This window comes from Mesocricetus auratus, unplaced genomic scaffold, assembly GCF_017639785.1.
Source record: "Mesocricetus auratus isolate SY011 unplaced genomic scaffold, BCM_Maur_2.0 Super-Scaffold_100011, whole genome shotgun sequence".
Classification (NCBI taxonomy): Eukaryota; Metazoa; Chordata; class Mammalia; order Rodentia; family Cricetidae; genus Mesocricetus; species Mesocricetus auratus.
This window is the reverse complement of record NW_024429195.1, coordinates 55,177,980-55,199,676: the sequence shown is the minus strand read 5'-3', so window position 1 is coordinate 55,199,676 and position 21,697 is coordinate 55,177,980. Positions and strand designations below refer to the sequence as shown.

At 41.4% G+C, this 21,697-nt stretch overlaps 1 protein-coding gene across 1 annotated transcript in view; it reads right to left on the bottom strand.

Moving 5' to 3' along the window:
* The window catches only part of Tph2 (tryptophan hydroxylase 2), a 105,555-nt gene extending 91,607 nt beyond the window's left edge, over positions 1–13,948 (bottom strand). Inside the window, exons 1-5 of the mRNA XM_005081468.4 lie at positions 13,729–13,948; positions 11,202–11,351; positions 8,452–8,635; positions 8,225–8,325; positions 3,624–3,691 (exon numbers count right to left, since the gene is read on the bottom strand). Of these exons, the coding sequence (XP_005081525.1) occupies positions 3,624–3,691; positions 8,225–8,325; positions 8,452–8,635; positions 11,202–11,351; positions 13,729–13,833 (608 nt within the window). The 5' untranslated portion in view covers positions 13,834–13,948. The remainder of the gene's footprint in view (positions 1–3,623; positions 3,692–8,224; positions 8,326–8,451; positions 8,636–11,201; positions 11,352–13,728) is intronic.
* Between the last annotated feature and the right edge of the window lie 7,749 nt (positions 13,949–21,697).

Genomic DNA, 21,697 nt, shown 5'->3' with positions numbered 1-21,697 from the left:
CTTTCAATGCTTCTGACTACGTACCTACCACCGCTGCCCAGAGTCCAGCAGGCCCAGCCTAAATCACCAACAGTAAAATGTTCTCCCCATGCCCGACGGTACCTATTTTTATTTTTAATTGGATATTGACAAATTATAATTGTGTTTGTTTATGAGGTACAATGCAATGCTCTAAGTCATGTTTGAATGCTTTTCCTTTATTCCTTCCGCCAATCAGAAATGACTCCCCTGACCAGTATTCCCCATCTCCACACCTCCCCCAAAGGTCCTAATTGTGTCAATCTATTGGCAGGTATTTCAAAGGCTGAATTTTCAGTTTCAAATAATATGGTCCTCAGACCAGCACTCCCCATTCTGGGCTTGGGAAATCTGGTCAAAGTACACTAAAAGGAGCTTGTTGTAAGTAACTTGAGTATTAGTTCATTTCAACATTGCACACTCACAAAGGCATCAGCGTGAGAAACCATCTAGCTCAATGAGAAATCATGTCTTCATTTCCCGTAAACAAAAAAAGGAATCTTAGGCCCATTTGGAATGTCTTAGTATCTGTGCCCCTCTTCCACCTGGCTTTGCAAGTGTGGGAGCCCAAAAGCATGAGCTTGTAAACACAGACACACGTGAGCATGCGCTCACACTCTCACACGCACCAGCTTGAATATGCACGTGAGTGGGCTACCCTTTACCCATCCTCAAACTCATGCCAACCTTGGCTGTACTAGTATAAGAAAATGCAGTACTAAAGTGAAATCTTTTGCTCTCTACTTTGCACAGGTCCTGGGGTCATGTTCTCCTGGCTTAACAACTCGTAAGTAACTTCTTTACTCGATCCATTCACAAGCAGCACTCACAACAACTGCCAATTTGTTACCAGGATCTTGACAGCTTCTTTCACACATGAAAAATGGGAGTATAATCTCTTTTTATGAAATCCCTCCATGAAAAGGACTGTTGTCAGCACAAAAATAATAAGTTTACCCAACAGTATCTTAATGAGCAAGCAAAGCGTAGCAGAAAGACAGTAATAACAACTGACACAACTGAGCCCAGATCAGGGTCCAGGCATGATGCCAAGCACAGCGTATACAATCTCTCTTTACATCCCTACTACCCCTCGGTCAGACAAGGCCTTCTGATAGACACACTGCAAAGACACAGGGGCTTGAGGATCCGGCAGAGCCAGCTCTCCATCCCAGACTGTCCGGCTCCGCTTCACAGCACCTTGTTAGTCTGCCTACACCGTCTAGCCTCGGCGCACTGCCCCAGGAGCAGGTTTTGATGTTCCTAGATTACAAACCCTCTGAGGTAAACACTCCTGGACTGGTGCCCTACCCTACCAAGCATGCTCAGACACAACATGCCCCCTCTCCACCCCCTCCCCTCTGAAGGGGAAAAAAAAAAACCCTCTCATCCCCTGGGACAGCAGAAAGGGTTCTCAGAGGCTGGTCTCTGAAAAGCGGTGAGTTGGCAGCTTCCGGGCTAGCTCAGTCGTAAGCGTTGAGTCCCTTGGGCCTGAACTCTTCGCCCAGCACTCCAGACTTGTACTAGGTTCTGAGAAGCCCAATTTTCCCAGTCCTCTATTTACCATGAAAACTCCACCTGGTCCAGACTCCAAGTTCTACTTTAGTCACAGATCAGTGTCCTCTTTTAGCTATGGGAGGTGACAGAAGCAAAAACGTTGTGAACCCTTTGACCACCTCACCCGCCCCTTGTCCTCTCCTCCTGATAAAAATGCACTTCCTTCAAGCCAATGTCTGTTACCAGTGTTCCTTGGGACATATGGCCACCAAAATCAACTTGTCTTTCCCCAGTGCCTTAGCTCTTCAAACAGGAGGTAACATTTAAGTAACCCTTTAGTCATTATGCCTACAAAATGCTGCATTTAAGTCATATGTAGCTATATATATAAAATGTTATACATGGCATCTATTATAAAATCCTTGAGATTTTGGAGGGAGGGCTTTAGATGCATAGTTATTTTACCCTGCATGTGTGTCGTGCAGTGCCCGTGGAAGACAATGTCTTTTAGCCACCTATTTTCTCTAAGAGAAAAGTCGGCCCAGCATTGAGCTTGGACCATCTCCTGGACAGATCATGCCTAAAGGGAATACCTCCCCACCCACCCCCAAGGATCTGTGATCCTATTCCATAGGCAGTCTGCAAGCCAGAGAAAACCCATTTGAAGGCCACCACTCCGTGGGGCTGCCTCTGAACAACGCCCTCAGTCCAGCACGGTCCTCTCCCGGCTAGGCTATCCGTCTCATACTCTGGGACATGGGGTTAGAGAGCAACAGAGGGCGTGAGACTGGGCATGGGCCATGGCAAGTTGTTTGTTGTTAAAATAAGTCACGGCATGGGGGAAGACACTGCCTGGCACAGAATACATACTGTAGAAAAATGTTGATTTTCTTTTTTTAATTAATGCTGCCTTTTAAGCTACAGCTATTGTCTTCAGCAACTGCCACCCCACCGCTACCAGCGGCGGCTAAACCGCAAGATTCGAAGCCTGAGGGAATTCTGTTCCCTTAGACACCGATTTTTTTCAAAGCTACTAAGGAAATTTTTAAAAATCTGTCACACTAAAGAACTCAAGATTCAAAGGTTGAGGTAGAACCCAGCTTCCCAGAGAGGCTGACAGCAAGCAGCTCACCTCTTCGTGTCTCCCAAGAAGTCCTCGAACACCTTCTCGCCCCTCCTTCTAAACCCTTCTCCACCTGACTCCTCCCTACAACTTCCGGTCGGCTAGTTGTGGAACCAGTCTCCTGAATGCAGGTGAATTTTATTTACCCAAACACATCTTTGCATCATTAAACAAATGTTCCAGAGCGTAAACAAAAGTAACACACCTTACATCTCAACTAACGTAAGGAAAAATTCTTTCCCCTACCAGGCATGAATTTACACTTTGTTCAGAAGACAAACTTCATATTGCTGCTGATCATAGGCCAGAAAAAGGAAAGCGGTAATGTGAGAGTTAACCCGAGGAGAACAACATGAACAAGGACCCAACACCCCTTCTGTTTTTCCAAGCAAAGCATACAGTAAACATGCACACACTGCTGCCAGTCACACACTCAGCCGGTCATCACCACTGATCACCATTTGGGATACAGTACTCCAACTTCATCCCAACCCTATTGTCTCTGTTTATCAAACTCCCTAAGCCATCCTATTTGTAGGATAGTTTCCTTTCCATGTAAAGCAAACACATTTTAATTCTATGCTGGCTGTTTTCAGAATTCCTTTGCCCATTTTTGCCTAATTCTCTCCTTTTATGGGGAAAATCAGACACTGAAATGAGTTACTGAGAAGTCAAAGGGAAACAAGAGCAGAGTTTTGTTCAAGCCTTTCAGAGCGAACGGAAATAGTTCCTTGCCCTAATGGAGCTACAAATACAGGGGTGTCAATGTAGGACTTGGCACATAGCACATGGGTCTCATTATGTCACAACGGTACATAGATGTCAAACATCAGAGTTGGCATTGAAAGCCCAGGAAGTTGGAGAATGTTTTATATGGTTCCTGTGTCTCTTCTGCAAGAGTTAAAGTGAGGACAGCAGTGTGTATCCACAGCACTTGTTTATTCTTAACTGGCCACGGACAAGAAAGAGTTATACAGTTACTTACTATTTATAACCCATGGCCACATCCACAAAATACTTCCTCCTCTGTCGATAGACATTGTCCTTAAATCCCTTAAAGAGAAAAGAGATTAAGTTATTTAACAAAGTGCCGGAAAAATTAGCCGAAGAAGGCCTAAAAGAAAATCACTGTGGTGTTTATTGAGTGTTCCATTCAAATGTAAATCTTATCCTCAGATGACCGACTGGATGACACAGGCTTACAGTAAAACCTCTTTCAACTTGAATCTACTAATTTGGGATGTGTGGGAATCAGGCCAGAGTTTACCTTCCCACTAGGCAAGTAGTATGGCTTAGCTAAGTAAATGATTACTTTGCACAGTATATCTTTAGGGTTTCAAGTATCATTTACAAGTAATTGATCTTAACAAGTTAATCTTAGCCTATTCATTAAAACAGGTTTAACCTGTTTAACCAAATTTTAATTGCTATGTGTAAACAACTAATAAATACAACATTTATTAAAGACTCAGTCACTCCGGGTAATTATCAGATCCCCAAATTAGCGTGAATTAAAGAGGTTTTGCTGTGTTCATGACCACACCAGGCAACACTAGGAGGAGTCCCATTCGCTAAGGGCAGGCCAGGCCCATTCATCCCACTAAAGGACTCTCAGTCACTGTCTCTTAACCAATTGCAAGATTTGTATCTAAACCATAAAATAATAATTTAAAAAATACTTTCATATGACCTCATCCACTTGGGAAAGTAAACACTGAGTGTCACTTTTCAGTCTTGTGGACTTCTGAGAAGACTTCCTGGCTTAACCATCTCTCCTCACATCAGTGGGCTTCTCTGAAGCCACGAACCACAGGGGACAAGCTAGAGTGTAGACTTCAACGGTAAAAGAGGTGTCCACAAGGATTTAATACAGACATTTCTGCAAGGTGGGTTGTTCAAAAGAAACAAACTCACTAAAAAAAAAAAAAAAAAAAAAAAAGCCCGGTTCTCTTGTCTGACTGACAGAAAATGGGTATCAAGAACAGGAATCTCCATGGGGCTGTGTGCTGGATATAACTGAAGAATTACCTTTCTTTTTGGGAAAGCAAAAAAGTTAGTAATGGAGGAGGGAGAAACACCTCCTCAGATCACTCTAACACCCCAGTAAAAATGAGGTCACCCACACACAGTAACCTGCATTTCCCCTTCCTTGAGCTTAGACTTCAGATTGTTTAAACAAAGGTTCTTAGGTAGCCTTGCAAAACCCTAAACTGCCTACAGGCAAAGCTGTTGACCATAGTTACCACATTTACAAATGACTCTCCTGCTCTAGAGGGTAGACAGAGACGCTAGAAAGTGGGCTCTTCACCCACTAGTAAGACAGGCTACCTGGGGTGGGGAAGCTAAAAAATCCTAAGCACATTTATGTTTCAAAATGAAAAGTAGGCCGTGAAAAAGGGAAAGAGTTCCATGAAAAGCATAGCATCTGTCCCCTGGCTCCTGCCAGGCTGGACACCATGGCAACTGCATCATAATCTGCTGGCTTCCAGAAGAATCTCAACTACTCTCCTCAGCAAGCACCTGCACCTTTTTCCAGGGACGAGATTCGCTCATCACGCCTCATTAGCCTAGAGTGGCAGTGATTACGAAAATGTTGTGGAGGATCCAGGGACTGGCAAAGTAAAAGGTGCTAGTTAGCTGAACCAGACATTCCAGACACACAGCAGTTTTTTGGCTACCCGTTCTGAACTGAAGTCAGGGATAGGGTACAAAAAACAAAAAACAAAAAACAAAAAAACAAAAAAACAAGATGCCCAGTTAAAATTTCAATTTCAGAGAAATCACAAATTTTTCCAATTTTACTGGGCAACATTACATATTTATTTGTAAAAGTCCCCAAATTAAATCAAAGTAAACCCTAATGTGCCCAAATCTATTTAGACATCTCAACAGCTCAACCCTGGTGTGATATTAGAGCCATTAAGGGAATTTTAATGACACTTCAAACCTGGCCCCTTCCCCCAGAGGTTCTGATTTAAGCTCTGAAGAGTGAGGTCATAATTTTTAACTTCCCGGAAGATGATTGAAGTGGAGACTGACTGAGCTAGGATGTTAATTCTCACCCTTCGAGCAACTGGAATCTTCTACAGGCCCTTTCCCATGCAGGAAAACCTCCTTCCCTGGGCTCCCGGGGAGCACCTTGATGTCTCTTTTCTTTCTTTCTCTTTCCTTCCTTCCTTTCTTATCTGAAGAGTGGACCTTGAACCACACCTTGGGAAACCCACCCCCCAAACACACCAAGTTCTAAGCCCTGGCAAGTCAAAAACATGGACCCATATCCCCCAGGGGAACTCTCAAGAAATACACTCTTAGGCCGTTGGGAATCACGGTGCTTCTCAATTTCTTTGTCTATTAAAATTTGAGGGCCACGACCACGTCCCTCCCTCTCTCCTTCCTCTGCTTCCTTTCAAGCCTAGTGTTCTCTCTGCGTGCCAGCCCTACCTATCCTTTCATTAAACAAATGTAGCATAGACAAAAGTTAACACACACCTCTACACAGTTAAAGCAATATTCTGCAGCATGAACAAATGTGACACATCTTCCCCTCGTTAAAATAATACTGCACAACACAGCATGATTTATATTCTACGCCCTCTCTGAACTGTCCTATGGCAAGAGTCCCTGTGTCTGTCCTAGAACTGTAATCATTCTCAGACGTAAAAAATTCTTAGACAACGCCCCCATCCACATCAAATACAAACTCACAAAAGCACCAACTTGCCCATATCAGATTTTTGCATAATGAGCATTTGGTATGCTTGTAAACGTGAAGATACATGGTTTTAAAATGACAAGAGATGTAGGGGATTGCTAAGTACTTGCAATTATTTCAAGTGGCTGCACAGAAAATAAGTAAAGGTATCATAAAGCAGGTGTAATTGGGAGTAATGGAATAAAATTAAGCACAGAAAAAAAATTTACTCTTGGTGTTGGTATACATTTTGTTCACAGCAGGGTCAGTGGCTCCTGCGGTGGTTTCGGTCCAATGGCTGTACCCCTTCCTCCATCCAGGTTAAGTAATTTTTAAAACGTCACTAAGGGAGGAATGGGAGGATCTCAAAGCGCCTCTTCTGTCTACGTATTGATCTAGATGGTTTAATTCAGCATTTAAGTGCTTCCTGTTGCCAAATTGCCTTTCAGATGCTTTATTAACTGAGCTTTTCAAACACCCCATTGAGGTCAATAAGAATTTACATTTCCACTTTTTACTTTAAAGAACGCTGAGAGGCAGAGAGAGGTATGTGGACCTCACCAAGGTCGCTCTGCAAGCTAGCAGCTGGCATCCTGCAGCCTCCATCCTCCTAACCATTTCAATCAGCTTGCACTCTTCCAGCCTGGACGAGACTGGGAGAGAGGGGCAACAACTAAAATCTTCGGTGAAGATTACTAAAGTCACTGTGTAATGGGTTTTCTGTTGCTGTGGCATGAATTAATGTGATTTTTTTTAATGCTATGCTGCAAATACAACTGTGTCCATGTTATTTCAGCTTTTTACAAATAATGCAATACTCTTAGGTATGTTGAACGGTATTTATTTGAACGGTATATTTGAGTTGGTTTGAATTGGTATACTATGCCAAAAGACTACTTTGAATGAAATTTTGTTCCTGTTGAACTTGTCGTGGATCCGGAACTGAAGAAGTATGGACTGGTTAAAGCAAGGTCCCAGATGCTGTTGATACTGCAATCCTATGCTCACACTTAGGTACCACTATTCAGAGTACAGTGATTCTCTCCATTGAAATAGGGTGAGTATCTGTAAGCCATGTCCCTCATAACACAAAGGCTTCGACTAAGCATGACGGATCTGCCTAGATTTCAGTGTTCTATCCACCCACTTCTAGACGCTGGGGGAGGGAAAAATGCTTATAATGAATGTGTATATTGCTTACCTCACTGTACTTCATTCTGGCCATAAAGAAGTTCCAGGTCTCTTGTGTTAAATAAAAAACTGATAAAAATGGGGCGGGGGAGAAAAATGGGAAATGCTTACCCAAGTGTCATATTTCTCTGAAGATGGTCACTTTTATTGGAGTAGAGGAGGAAATGGTGGTAGATGGATGTGGAGAAGATGTGGGAAGGGATGCCTCTTCCATCACAGCCTTATTTTAAACCCTTCTGCCTTTCCATTGAGACTGAAGTCAAGCACATAACTCTACTCTTAACTACCTCCAGTCAAGGAAAATGGCAGGAATTTTATTCTCCCTCCAAGCCCCATCACATCTAGTCCTCCCTAGTTTCCCAAAGGTGTGATCAATTTCAGTTCCTCGTTCTTCCAGGGGTCACCATCTGCAAGTATATTTTAGGCTGTCTAATTCCACAGAAATACTCTCCAGGGTATACAATCTCCTCCTCTACCCAACCATTTTATAAATAAACGCTATGTGAAAACACCATCTTTCTAACCTCCTTCTGGCCAACACATGTACAGGGAAGCTTTAATCATCTGAAAGTCTGCTCTCAGTTGTGGAGGAGAGATAGAAATTGCTCTCCAATGAAGCAGCTATGGCACAGAACACCGGACAGCATCTGGAACATGGCATGGCCTGGAGGGGACAGGTGGACGGGATTCTACTAGATACTTACTGGGTGGTCAGCATCGAGCTCAGTACCGTACATGAGAACTCTGTGAGAGCACCTGTCTAACTCAGAGATCTTCCGAGGAAACCACAGCACATCCTCCAGTTCTGTTGAAGACAGGGCAGGTTCAGTAACATCAGCTCACAGGTTACGCCTTCCCCTTTGCAACGTTTGTCAGACTGCAAAATCTCACAACAAGCAAAAAAAAAAAAAAAAAAAAAAAAAACCCTTGCCTTCTTCCTCTGTCCAAATGTTCTCGGGCGGATTCAGTGTCACAATGCTGGTCTGAAATTTAAGCGACTGGATGAGCTCATTGAATTCTGTCTTGCCACATTCGCAGTCCACGAAGATTTCAACTTCAGAACTTCTTCGCCGGGACCTCCTGGATTCGATGTGAACCATGTTGACATGTTTTTCCTGTGGATACATGAGTAATATCTCTGCATCACACTCTGGTCACAGTGAATGAAATGCTAGCTAGTATCGTGTGGTTATCAGAGGTGAAGGGCCAAGTACCTACAGAAGAGGACTGACTATGCTTTGGCTGATTAAGATGTGAGAGCTTTTCTAGCAACTGTTTTTATTAATAGAAGAGACTAGTTGCTATGCTTCCGTGTAGGTTGTCCTCTCTCATAATAAGAAGGGGAGGGCATTGAAAACATATAAAAGACACTATAGAATATATCCTGGTTGTTTGCATCGTTTCTTAGAGGGGTCCACATCCCACTGCTGCTGAGCAATGGTTGACAAGGAGATTAGACTGCCTATTAGACTACCATAATGTAATATCCTAAAATTTTTATTTTCATACTCTAGAAAAACACAAAACTCAATCTTACAATAATAAAAGGCTTGCCTTTAAAGTAAAATTTAACAATAAAGCAGTCATGTAGAGTCAAACATGATGACTCATGCCTAAAATCCCACCACTCAGATGGCAGAGGGTTGCAAATTTCTCTAGACCACATAGCAAGGTGCTTTTTACATATAACAACAATTTAAAAATACAAAATAAAGCAACTCTTTTTTTAAAAAAAAAAAGCAAATAATAAAAATGACAGGCAGAAAACAGAGTGTGTGCAAAAATGCCTAAGATTTGGAAAATAATGATCAAAGTATAGCCTAAATTTTAATAAAAATGACAGGCAGAAAACAGAGTGTGTGCAAAAATGCCTAAGATTTGGAAAATAATGATCAAAGTATAGCCTAAATTTTAGGGAAACAGGAAAAGCATGCATGAGAGGATCTCCCAGGCAAAAGAAAAACAACTCAAGTGCAGTGAAGAGGCAGAATACAGTAACAATACCCCCTAAATAGGACCACCTAGTGGCTCTCTTTGGCATCTGCTGAACTAACTTTATATTCCGCAGCTGTCATTTTGTGAGGCTTGTTAGAACAGGCTATTCCGAGAAGGACAGGAACTTTCATGTAAAATGTGGTTTAAGTTTTCTGTTGGTACACCTTTCTCCTTTGTGGACTGTAGATTCAGGCCTTCTTTTCATGCCCTGCCATAAGCGCACAGCTCCCCATCCCATAAGAGGCTGCACTCTGGATTTCAGCACAGTTTCGGACACAAGACCAATTCTCTTTCTATTAAGCTTTGCAATAATGCTATATTTTATAAATTGGCTAATATAATGAAAGTGGGGTTAATATTAAGTTCAATGCCCGAGAGACTCCACATTCATTGCACCACTTTGGGATTTTAATGTTTGGTTCAATCAGACCAGATATTTTTAGACCAGGGCACTGAGGTCCCAGTGGGTTAAGGGGTTTATCTAAGGCCCTGTGACTAGCTGATGGCAGAGTGCAAATTCAAAGTGCAAACTCCTTCTCCAGGGATTTTTCCACTGCACCCAGGTGTCTAATTGAATTGGCTTGCCTTTGGGCATTGTATGGACACAGCCCCACACAGCATAATTATGTGTAAAATACTACTCCAGATTTCCATTAATACTGTTTATGGTCCCTGATCCTTTCTTCGAGGCCAGAAGGGGACGAGGAAACATGTTCTGAATCAGATTAATTCCCCATCTCTCATCATCTAGAGGCACCACAAATGATGCCTCCTGTCTGCATTCAACAAAGCACTCTCACATTATTTCATCTCAGCAACCCAGTTAGGTAGGAATTATTATTGCCATTTTACAGATGAGGAAATTGAACTGGGGAGCAGGTAATGGTTAGCCAACTAAGCGAGCACAGGTCCAAATCCCCTAACTATGTGTCTACTATGCAACAGCCCAAGGCAGCAGGAAGTGTCGAACTCTTCATCTCCCAAAACTGCCTACCAGCTGTTGCACCCAACAAAACATTTGTAAGGTTTTTTTTTGCTTAAGATGGAGGAAACATCAGGTGTACAAGGCATTACTCTTCACCCAAGCTCTGTGTTTAGGACTAAAGCAAGGATTTACACCAAAGACTATGCTATACCTTCTATAAGAAACTCCTTCATTTTATATATATATACATATATATGTATATGTATGGACAGGAATTCACCTTTACATAACACGCATTATTAAGGAAGTGCCTGTGTTCATGTATCTCACTTTATGCAATCAATATGCTCTCATTACACGAGTACAGTTCAAATTTAGTAAATTAAAGCAGGGGAAAGATGGTTGATATTTTGAAGCACCTTGGATGTGAGCGTGTGTGTGTGCGTGTGTGTGTGTGTGTGTGTGTGTGTGTGTGTGTTTGCATGTTCAACTGCAAAGCTCACATTTCTGAATTACAGACTTTCACACCTGGCAACAATGTACAGGGTCCTAATGGGCTAACTCTGAATTAATGAATCACAGTTCACTTGAACCTGCTTATGTCACTGTTGGGCAGAGCAAACTCCCCTTGAAAAGCCTCATGATACTTTGTTCCTTTGAATGTTCCAGACACGGATTTCGGAATGCCTTCAGAGCAGGCCACAGGTCTGTAGTCAGGCTCACAGCCACCCGACAGCTGCATGAGGGTGTTATGGCTTTACCTGAAAGAGTCGCAGTGCTTTCACCAGCCCACCAACTTCATTCTTCAAGGAGAACACAACTGCTGTCCTGCCGCTCTCTGTAGTGTTGCTGCTGCTGCTCTCTTTGCTTCCTTTCTTGTCCTCATTTTTGCCAGTAATAGCTTTATTTAGCTTCAAGGCAGTCAAAGCACAAAAATCAGTTAGGTTCCAGAGGTTTCCGTAAATACTCTTTGCACTGTTTCGGGGCAGTGTCTAGAGAATTAACTTAAGGCATATCAGGTTTCCTCTAGTTTGATGGTGACAAAAACCTGATTATCAACTACAGTGGCTTTCAACCTTCCTAATGCTATGACTTTTTAAAACAGTTCCTCATGTTGTACTAACCCCAAACCACAGAATTATTACCATTGCTACTTCATAATTTTAGTTTTGCCACTGTTGTGAATCATGAAATAAATATCTGATATTTCTGATGGTCTTAAGCAACTCCTGCAAAAGGTTTGCTCGACTCCGAACTCCAGAGGGGGTCATGACCCACAGGCTGAGAACCACTGAGAAAGCTTAAAGTAATATATGTGGATAATTCCTCCTTGCTTTTCAGGCTAATTTTGCAGCATAAAAATCTGATCTTTTGTCTTAGTTGGTGCATATGTAAACTATATTCATTAGTTAATATACCAAGCATAAGACCGTTTTGGCAAGAGTAAATGTCACTTCAATGAAGTCTCCAAAAAAATGTTTACTGCATTCTGAAACACGTCAGCACATATATGGGAAAGGATAATTTCTCCATTGAGACCCACATTACCATCACAAACCATGAATCTGAACCTTCCTGCCCATTGAGGAAGTCCATGACAGAACAGTATGCCCAGCGAATCCCTCTGTAGAAAATTGATTCTGGAAAGTGACTAGCACATTTCAGTCACAAACAAAACAGGCAGTTGGAATGGCAGAAGAGAGAAAAAGATTCAGTTAGCTAATCATTAGGAACAAACCAGAGAATCTGAGTGATAACTAAGTTCTTCTGGCTAAAGATCAGACTCTAGCAATTCAGAACGCATCGCAGAATTGGAGAGACAAAGCTGGGAACTTTTCATTTGACAGACAATGTAAAATGTTTGTACTCATTATATATGAATGCAGAGTTGGGCAAACAAAGAATTGTCTCCCTGCCTAATGGTGGGATAACATAATCACACCAGTCTACTACATCCTCAAGGAACAGAGACCCGCACATTTATATGGACCCCAGTGAAGTGATTTGCCGCTCTCTTCCTTCAATTTCTCTACTGGCTTTATTTTCACGCATTAAGATTGCCTCGCTTGCTGAATTTATATATAATAGGAATGGATATTTTATTATTTATGACTTGAGGGAGAGAAGAAGTTTATGCCGACATTGGTATTTGACAGTATGTTTAGTCATTAAAAGCTCAAATGCCTTCATAGTCTCAACATCTGCTTCAGCTTCTCACATAATCCCCAGATCTCATATGTCTAAGGAGCATTTTTACAGTGAAAGGGTCATACATTACCCGTAACTGAGGGGTGTGTGTGTGTGTGTGTGTTTTCTTCCTAGCAGTCTGTTATGACTTAAGAATTCCTCAATGTAACATCTCATCCAAATATTCATGATACTTGAGTGCTAGGAAATCTGTTTTGCATTTTGGCCTCATTTTCTCAAATTGATTTAAATAGTGCTAAGAAAGTTGCTGGGACTATTTTTCAACATTTGTGTAGTAATAAGTAGAATGCACACATTTGGAACTAAGGCATTAACCTTGATTTTTTTTTCTCTGACAAGCAGAAGAGACAACAGTGAAGCATCACCTAAAATGTTTAATGACAGAAGCCTGGATATGTTTTCATTTCATGTTAGTAAGGCAAGAGTACTTTTTTATTAACTCTCATGACTATTGCTCAAATTAGGATCTAAACCTTTGCAAGAACTCTATCTTTACAAATACTGTTTTTATTGTCAATATTTTAAACACAAGAATATCTTGCAAATATTGAAACAACTGGAGTATTTTTTTCATTATTCCATCAATTAAACTTTAAAGGGAGAGTGATGTGGCATGCAGGAAACCCTCTGAAGGGCAATGGTTCCTCTTTTACTCCAAAACCTGCACTTAAACTCAAGAATGCGCATTCTGTGTTTAAAAACAAGTTTTGAGGGGGATATAGGAGACAGTACTGTCTTATAGAAACCATAGAAATATATTTAATTTTTTCTCCCAAACCTTCCTTATCAGCCTTGCAATGTTCTATATTTTGAGGGAGGAGTGGATATAAGACATTGGCTCACATAATCTTTCATTCTTCATGACAGAAAACTTCATTTTTTATTTGAGGGAAGTTTATCTCCCAGCAATTCGCCCACCTGCTTTCCTTTGTGAAGAGCTAAGGCAGACAGAAGGGAGATAGTGAGACAAGACCACAGAGGAGGGAGTTGAACTGCATGCTTGCTCTACAGCAGGTGTCCATATGGTGAGGTTAAGACAATTGCTGCCCTAGAGAACACTGGAGAGTGCCAGATACTCACTGTTAAGCTGCCAACTAGCTGATGCTCTTCGGGCACTGCTGAATCCAGGGACAACCCTCTCCTGGCCCAGTATTTACTGGAAAACATCATCATTGCCGGCTGCATGGATCCCGATGTAATTTTCTTTCTCAGCAGCAGGGGGGACCAGAGGGGCAGTCTTGGCAGAGACAGAGGAGAGAGAGGCCAGGGACAGCAGACTGCTCAGGGCGCTGTCCAGAACCCTGGTGCTGAAGAGCAGTGCGCTTCCTCCCTCCCTGTGTTCCTTTATAGGAGCGACTGGGGACTGATGGAAAGCTGATTAGAAAAAACTCATTTCTGGTTGCTGATGGCCACAGTCAGATTACAGATCTGCAGCCTGGGGTTATCTGTGCTCATGATGAGATTTGTTTGTTTCGTAGGTCGAGTAGCTCTTTGGGAGGAGATGATGGAGAACAATATATCAGGGTTTTGTTTTGTTTTCCTTGCAACAAAACACCGGCCCTCTAATGTTAACTCTCAAGCCTGCTACTGGAAAGTCAGCCTCAGTCTTTAACTATGAATTTAAGGGCTTTGCACCTTCTAAAAGTAATAAAGTGATTTCTAAACCGTTTTTCTGCAGTCTACATGTTATGATAGGCAAACTTTGCATGTGTGCCTATGTGCAATGGCTTTCACAAGAGGTTTGTTTCCAAAACCTGTGGTGTCTCCATGTAGAAGGAAACTCAGGCTATTTTACTAAAAAAGAATGAGAGGCTTGGACTTAGCCCAAACACTAACCCTCTAGCGTGCTCTTCACTGAGAATTATATGGAAACCGAATGCCCATAGACCCGTCACTCCCTTGACACTTTCAGTGACTGTATATCTCCATCTGTGACTTGATCAGATCCAGCAAATTGACAGGCAGAGACAAAATTATAGTCTTACTTTTCCAACGTTGGAAAGCTAGCCAATCCTTTGGAGAATGGAAAATTCTTAACCAAGTGTAAGCTGAAGAACTAAACAAAATCTGGGACTTGTACAGTTTATATAGAAAACAAAATGAAGACTCTTCAAAGCAAAACTGTGTGTGTTAACATTGACTGGGTTTTAATTGTTTCTGGAGATATGAGGCTTTATAATCATTTGATCCAACTCTGGGAATAATCATCCAGCTTGTGTTTCTACTGAAAACCAATGTTGAAAGGCTAACAGAAAAAGTGAGTTTTAACAAAATAAATATTAATAAATTAACTGAAGCTGGGTGATGGTGGCACATGCCTTTAATCCTAGCACTCAGGAGGCAGAGGCAGGTGGATCTCTGTGAGTTTGAGACCAAGCCTGGTCTACCGAATGAGTTCCAGGACAGGCTCCAAAACAATACAGAGAAACCCTGTCTCTAAAAAAAAAAAAACTAAATAAATAAATAAATAGATTAATTAACTGAAGTGGTAATAAAAATCATAGCTGACATTGCTGAGTGCCTAATTTTTGCCAGTTTCTATCCTGAACACTTTTTATGCCCTTTTATAGGTCAAAACGTGATCAGTTATAACAACACTTACAGGGAGTTACTAAACTCTCTCTCTCTCTCTCTCTCTCTCTCTCTCTCTCTCTCTCTCTCTCTCTCTCTCTCTCTCTCTCCCTCCCTCCCTCCCTCCCTCCCTCCCTCCCTCCCTCCCTCCCTCCCTCTATCACCCAACCCTCCTCAGAGAAGCTTCTTCTTGTAGTAGATGGTAATTAAGCCAGAGAATGAGGAACAGCCTAAATGTAATGTCTTTATTAAACCCTTCCCTTCAGTGTATCAATGCAGAAGAAGCAGAAAGAGTGTATGAGCTAGAGGTGATGAATGTCTCCACAGAAACAGGGTCATCCAGTCACTACAGAACCAATGCCTATATAGTCCCACAGAGACTGTGACAGCGCACAGGACCTGCACAAATGCAAACCAGACAAGTCCCAGCCCACAATTCCTGTAACTAGCCAAGAAACTATTTGCAACTGGTATTTGCTAAGAAAAGGAAAATCTGTTTTCATCAATCAAATGTCATTGAATATATCAATCACACTCCAGACAGGCCTCATGTGCAGAAGCAGTTGGCCAACACAACAGACACACACACACACACACACACACACACACGTATGCATGAATACTTTTTGTTTTATTTTAGCATTTTTTTCATGTTATTCTTTAATTTATTTTTCAGTTTAAATTTAGATTAGAAACAAGGTTGCTTCACAAGTCAGTTCCAGGTCCCTCCCTTTCCCTCCCCTCCTCCTGTGCCCTCCCCCCCCAACCCGCTCCCCATTATCCCCTCATTTCCCCAGGGAAGGTGAGGCCCTCCATGGGGGTGTCCATAGTCTGTCATTTCATACAGGGCAGGGCCTAGACCCTCCCCCCAAGAGTTCAGGGTGAGAGTGTATCTCACATTGTTGGATGAGAGTCCAAAGTCCGTGTGTATACTCGGGATGAGCATTTTAGTATTTTTTTAACTTACTGTTTTTGTGCTGGTTTGGTTCTTTTTTTGGGGGGGGGAAGGGGTGTTGATTTGGTCTGGTGTTTGTTTTTGAGAAGGAGTGGAAGGGAAAGATCATGAAGCAGGGTGGATAAGGAAATGGGATCTGGGAGGAGTTGGGGAAGAAAAATATGAGCAAAATAAGTTATATGGAAAAATAAGATGCCAAAAAGTTATCTATTTAGGCTTTTTTTAAATTGTAACTACTTTTGTTCATTTAAAAAACACGTGGAAGCAACATAAAGGGTTTCCTTTTCTTTTTACAGTGTACAGAATAATATGAGCTCACAAGCTACAGCACCAGAAATGGAAAGCTTAATGGGATATAAAAGAGTGATCAAAGTCTTTGCAGACTCGAAAACTGCTTTATCAAATAAAGACTGAGAAGCAACTCGTTTATACTTTGATGCCCCCTAAGTGCTCCGTATCTCTGTAGCTGTGGGTAAACAGCAGTATGTGAAAGAGTTGTCCGAAGTCTGTAAACAGTAGTCAGAAAACTCCAAAATCTACAACAAATTTAGTCATCGGTAGAGTGTGGTACTTCGTAAAGACAGACATCAATAAATGAACTAGTGATAGCCTGTAAATATCCACTGCATTTCTGATCGATAATTTTCAAAGAAAGGCTCCAAGATGAAACAATAGGAAAACAATAATCTGAACAATTATCATAGGATGCCCAATCCCAGTTGACTCATCTACAATACAACCCTTAAATCTAAGACTCAGGGAAAGCCCTGGAAAAGAACAGAAAAATATTAGAGCCAGAGGACCAGGACACCTGCTGCTAAATAGTGTCTCTAGACTTGAAAGGGAAGCTGCACCCATGGAACTTCAGCAGCATGGCTGTCTACGCAAATCTGCATAATGAAACATGCCAATGTGGATGGGGGAAATTTCCTAGCCCCCCCTCACTCCTAGATGAAAAACTACATATAACCAATGGCTACTGGAATGAGCCCCCAATACATTACTCAATCCCAATGGATCAACCCTAATCACACAGACAAGCAACAATAAATGGACTATTAGGGTGTGTGTGTGTGTGTGTGTGTGTGTGTGTGTGTGTGTGTGTGTGTGTGTGTGTGTGTGTAATTAAAGAAACAGCAGCCATGGATTTGGCAGGGCATGGGGGAGACATGAGAGGAGTTGAAGGGGGAAACGATGTAAATATAGTACTCATATGAAACTATCAAAAAATAAAAATTTAAAATAAAGAAAACAACCTTTACTATAGGAGAAAATATTTATTGTATTTCATCCAGAATTAAGAACTCTCACAATGCTGCAACATTTAGTTAAGATTGAATAGAAATATCACCAAAGATATGGTTAATGGGCACATGAAAAATGCTGTACATCATTAATTGGAAAGTTACAAATCATGTAAAAATGAAATACTTCAGTCTCAGTGGAGGTAGTTAGAATAAAAATAACAGATGATACCAAGCATTGATGAAGAGACAGAAAATCTGGACTTTTCCTACATTACCTGTGGCAATGTAAAGTGACATAGTTACTCCAGATAATAGTTTGGTGGTCCCTCAATATATGATACCTAGAGTTACCATGTGACCTAGATGTTTTTACCCCATGAATGTGGAAAACAATGTAGTTTTTTTTTAAGACTATCTGGCAGTTTCTCAAGACTAGGGTTAACTAGAACTCAACAACTCAACTCCTAGGTAGACATTCTTGCACAAAAGAACTAAGAACAGCTAGTTTGTACATGTGTAGCTTAAAATGGCTATCTACCTATGCCTACATGAAAACGCATGAAGTGCAACTGGATACAGTCAACCCTCATGACACCTGAGCATGTCCAATAATGTTCTGCCCTTTCCTTCTACTTCCTTAATTCTTTCCTTTGAAAAGTCCTTGCTGCCCTCGGAAGGAAGGTGGGTTTTGGACAAGGGTCCCCCATCTTCTCCTTCACTCTTTTCAGATAATCACATTCCTTACCTCTCTCGACATACCTAGCCTATCATTTGGTAAACAGATGGACCTGGGTTTGGAAACTTACATACAGTGAATGTTACTATGGCTGTTCTTGGTTGATAACTTGACTAGAATTAAAATCTAAGCAACTGGGCACACATGTGAGGGACTTTTCTAGATTGGATCATTTGACAACGGAAGATCCACCTAAATCTGGACCACACCTTCTGGACATGGGAGGACGCAGCTTTGCCTTTTGCCTGCCTGTCCCCACTCTTGCTGATAAGTTCATCTATCCTGCTGCTAAGGCATTCCTTCACTGATATTAGAGCCTACTGCTCCAGGATTCCAGCGTGGAAGATGACTAGCTGAGACAGCCAGCCTCGTGGACTGAGCAACTATTGAATTCCTGGACTTTCCATCAGGAGACCGCCATTGTTGGGCGAGCAAAACCACAAGTCTTTCTGTGATGCTGATCTGCATCACATTGGAGTTTAGATGAGCTCACTGCTGTTCTGTGGTGGAAACAGGCTCCCTCTGACTCCCAGGGCAGTATGGTTTGCCCATCTTGGAACTCAAAGAATAAATCCAGCATGCCACCAATGTATTCTCTAACCCTGAAAGTGAGGAACTATTGATTATGAATGAAAAAGTGGAATTACTTGGCAAAATCCATCTTTGTGATAATGTAGAAAACCCAACTGCCAGTCAGGCAGTGGAGGCGCATGCCTTTAGTCCCAGCACTCAGGAGGCAGAGGCAGATGGATTTCTGAGTTCAAGGCCCGCCTGGTCTACAAAGCTACACAGAGAAACAATAATAATAACACACACACAAACACACTTTTGATGCTAGTTTCAGCACAGGCAGAAGACTGCAATTTCCTAGACTAGCCAAAGAGTAGCAAATATTTTTCGAAATCAGGGAGAGTTTGAGAGAACCAGGTGAAATAATGAGGACAACAGCTGCAAATCCTAACCAACTGATTAAGCTACTGTGTTCAGAGTACCTGTGTGTGGCTCTGGCCTTATTCACATGCATTTTATTCAATAAATGGAAACAAATCCCCTGTGATGAAGTCTTAAACAGTGTACATGTTGTTGGTTCTGAACGTCTTTATGGGATTGGAGAAAAGCATAAAAGACATATACTCTATCCAGGAGGAAGAAATAGAAACCAGGCAGGGCAAAAAGTTGTCATGGCTGTTTGGAAGAAACTTCCACAGCTGTTCAATGGTCACGGGAAACATGAAAGGTGACAGGCAGATAGGCATCCAAAGGGATACAATCTTGTGAAAGATGGAGCCACAAATGGCCAGAAGGATGTCTTCTGTGGGGTTCTAGTTGAGGAATGATCAGGTTAAGGCAGGCTGTGACAAGTTCTATACATCCAATGCACATATGAACTGCATATTCATGGGGGTGAAAAAACAGGCTGTGGTCCAACAAGCAGCTGACTTCCCGAAGAATAGACACAATGGAGGCCAAGCAGTCTTGTCAGAATCCCAGGCCATGAGAGCTGAAATTATAGACATGTTGGGGCATGTTTGAAAGCATAGAGGACAAGAAATGGAAGCAGAGGCAGAACGAGAAATTGACAGAATTCTGTTTGAAATCACAACAGGGGCTTTGGGAAAAACACTCAATAAAATGGCTAATACCTTCTGTACCTTAACTTCCAGGAGTGACAGCTGCTGGAGGAGGAAGAGGAAGTTCAGGGAGCCATGCAGTCTCCAATGGCCTTACTCCAGGGATAGCTACACCCGGGCGGGCCCTGAGACTCTGTCTTCCCACTAGGTGTACGCACCTCTCTCTGAGGTGACATTTCATGTTCCCCTTGCACTACACCTCTGTTGTGAGGCAATGCATTTCGGAGAATGTTGGTATTTTTTAACTCTTGCAGAGATTTTGGGATCACAAAAAGATTGTTCTTATGAAGGTGGTATAATTAAATGTACCATTTTCAGCAATATAAGCTTAAATATCTTTCCATTTTCTCATGATGCAATTTTAGAGACTAGTTGGCTGAATGTTGACGACGCTATATATGAGTGTAAAATACTATGTAACTATACTTTAATACATTTCTACTTTTACACAAATCAATATGAACATTTCCATAAAATAGGAAAACTGTCACTTCTTTCCTCATGCTGTGGTAACCCCCAACTGTAAAACTATTTTCGTTGCTACTTCATAACTGTAATTTTGCAACTTAATGTAAATATCTGTGTTTTCTGATGGTCTTGGATGACTCCTGAGAGACAGTCATTCAACAACCCGGTTCAAAGGGGTTTCAACCTACAGGTTGAGAATCACTGCTCTAAGATTTTTGAATGAAAACTCTGAAGTGAAAATGTCCATTACATCAATGCACACAAAGTAAGCCCATAAACACCATGGGTTATGTTATACACACCATGCTAGGAATGGACACATGGGGCTCCCTGTAAGATTCAGTCAGGACCCATCTCAATTCTGGGCACCACCAAGTTCAACAACAACTACTCTCCTGTAAGGACTACTGAAAAAGATTGTTTCTATTAACCAAGACTAAAGTTTTCTGCATAGAAAGAGATAAAATCTAGAAACAAACAAAACAGGTTCTTAAAGGTAAATGTTTCCCATACATTCACAAAAAAACTGAAAATATGCAATTAAAATTAGAAAATATTTAGATTTTAAAATTCTTATGTATCACATAAAATTAATCATCTTCTACATGCTACAGGGGTATAGGTAGAACATTTTGTGAACACTAAAATTATCTTTTCAAAAATTACACCAAGAAATTTTCCTGGGCTATATATTCTAACAATCCCACTAGCTCAAGCTTGCATTATATTCCTAACTGGATTTTGTCTGCTGATTAAGAGTTTACCAACTCCAATGCTTTATCATTCTCATGTAAAAAAAAAAAAAAAGGAAATGTGATTGACAGAAATGCAGTTTAGTAAAAATACTTTAACAAGCAGTCATAACAAAACTTGACAAAAGTTCAACTTATGAAACATATTAAATTTTCTTTAATCTGAAGCAGATATCATATTACGTAGAGAGAAGTCCTAACACCCCCCCATCCAGGAAGAACAAGGAGGACATCAAGATGTTCTGAACAATTTCCCGAGCAGCAGGAAATGAAAGGCTGGGGTGGTGGCTTGTGAGCAGTTTTTCTAGACAGGCTTACTCATTATTAACTGATAAGAGATAACACTCAGATATTAAAAACTTCAATCTAATGGCTCTAGTGCCATGACTGTCAGTTAATACTCAACTGGGGGAAAGTTCCTTTGGTACCTTTACTTTCTGGGGACGAAAACAACCAATCTCTCAACACTACCACTGCAGAGCCACTGCTTCACTGACTCAGATAATCATACTGTGACTGTGTATACTGATGAAAACGTGTTAAGTATAAAGGAGGTGCTTGTTTATCACTTCTGCAACTCAATGGAAGAATTAGTTCAATAATGAAAACCTGGTATACATCCATGTCCACCTTGAGTTAGTCTGATGAAGAACCAGAAGTTTCTAGGTGTAATTTAACTGAAAACACTA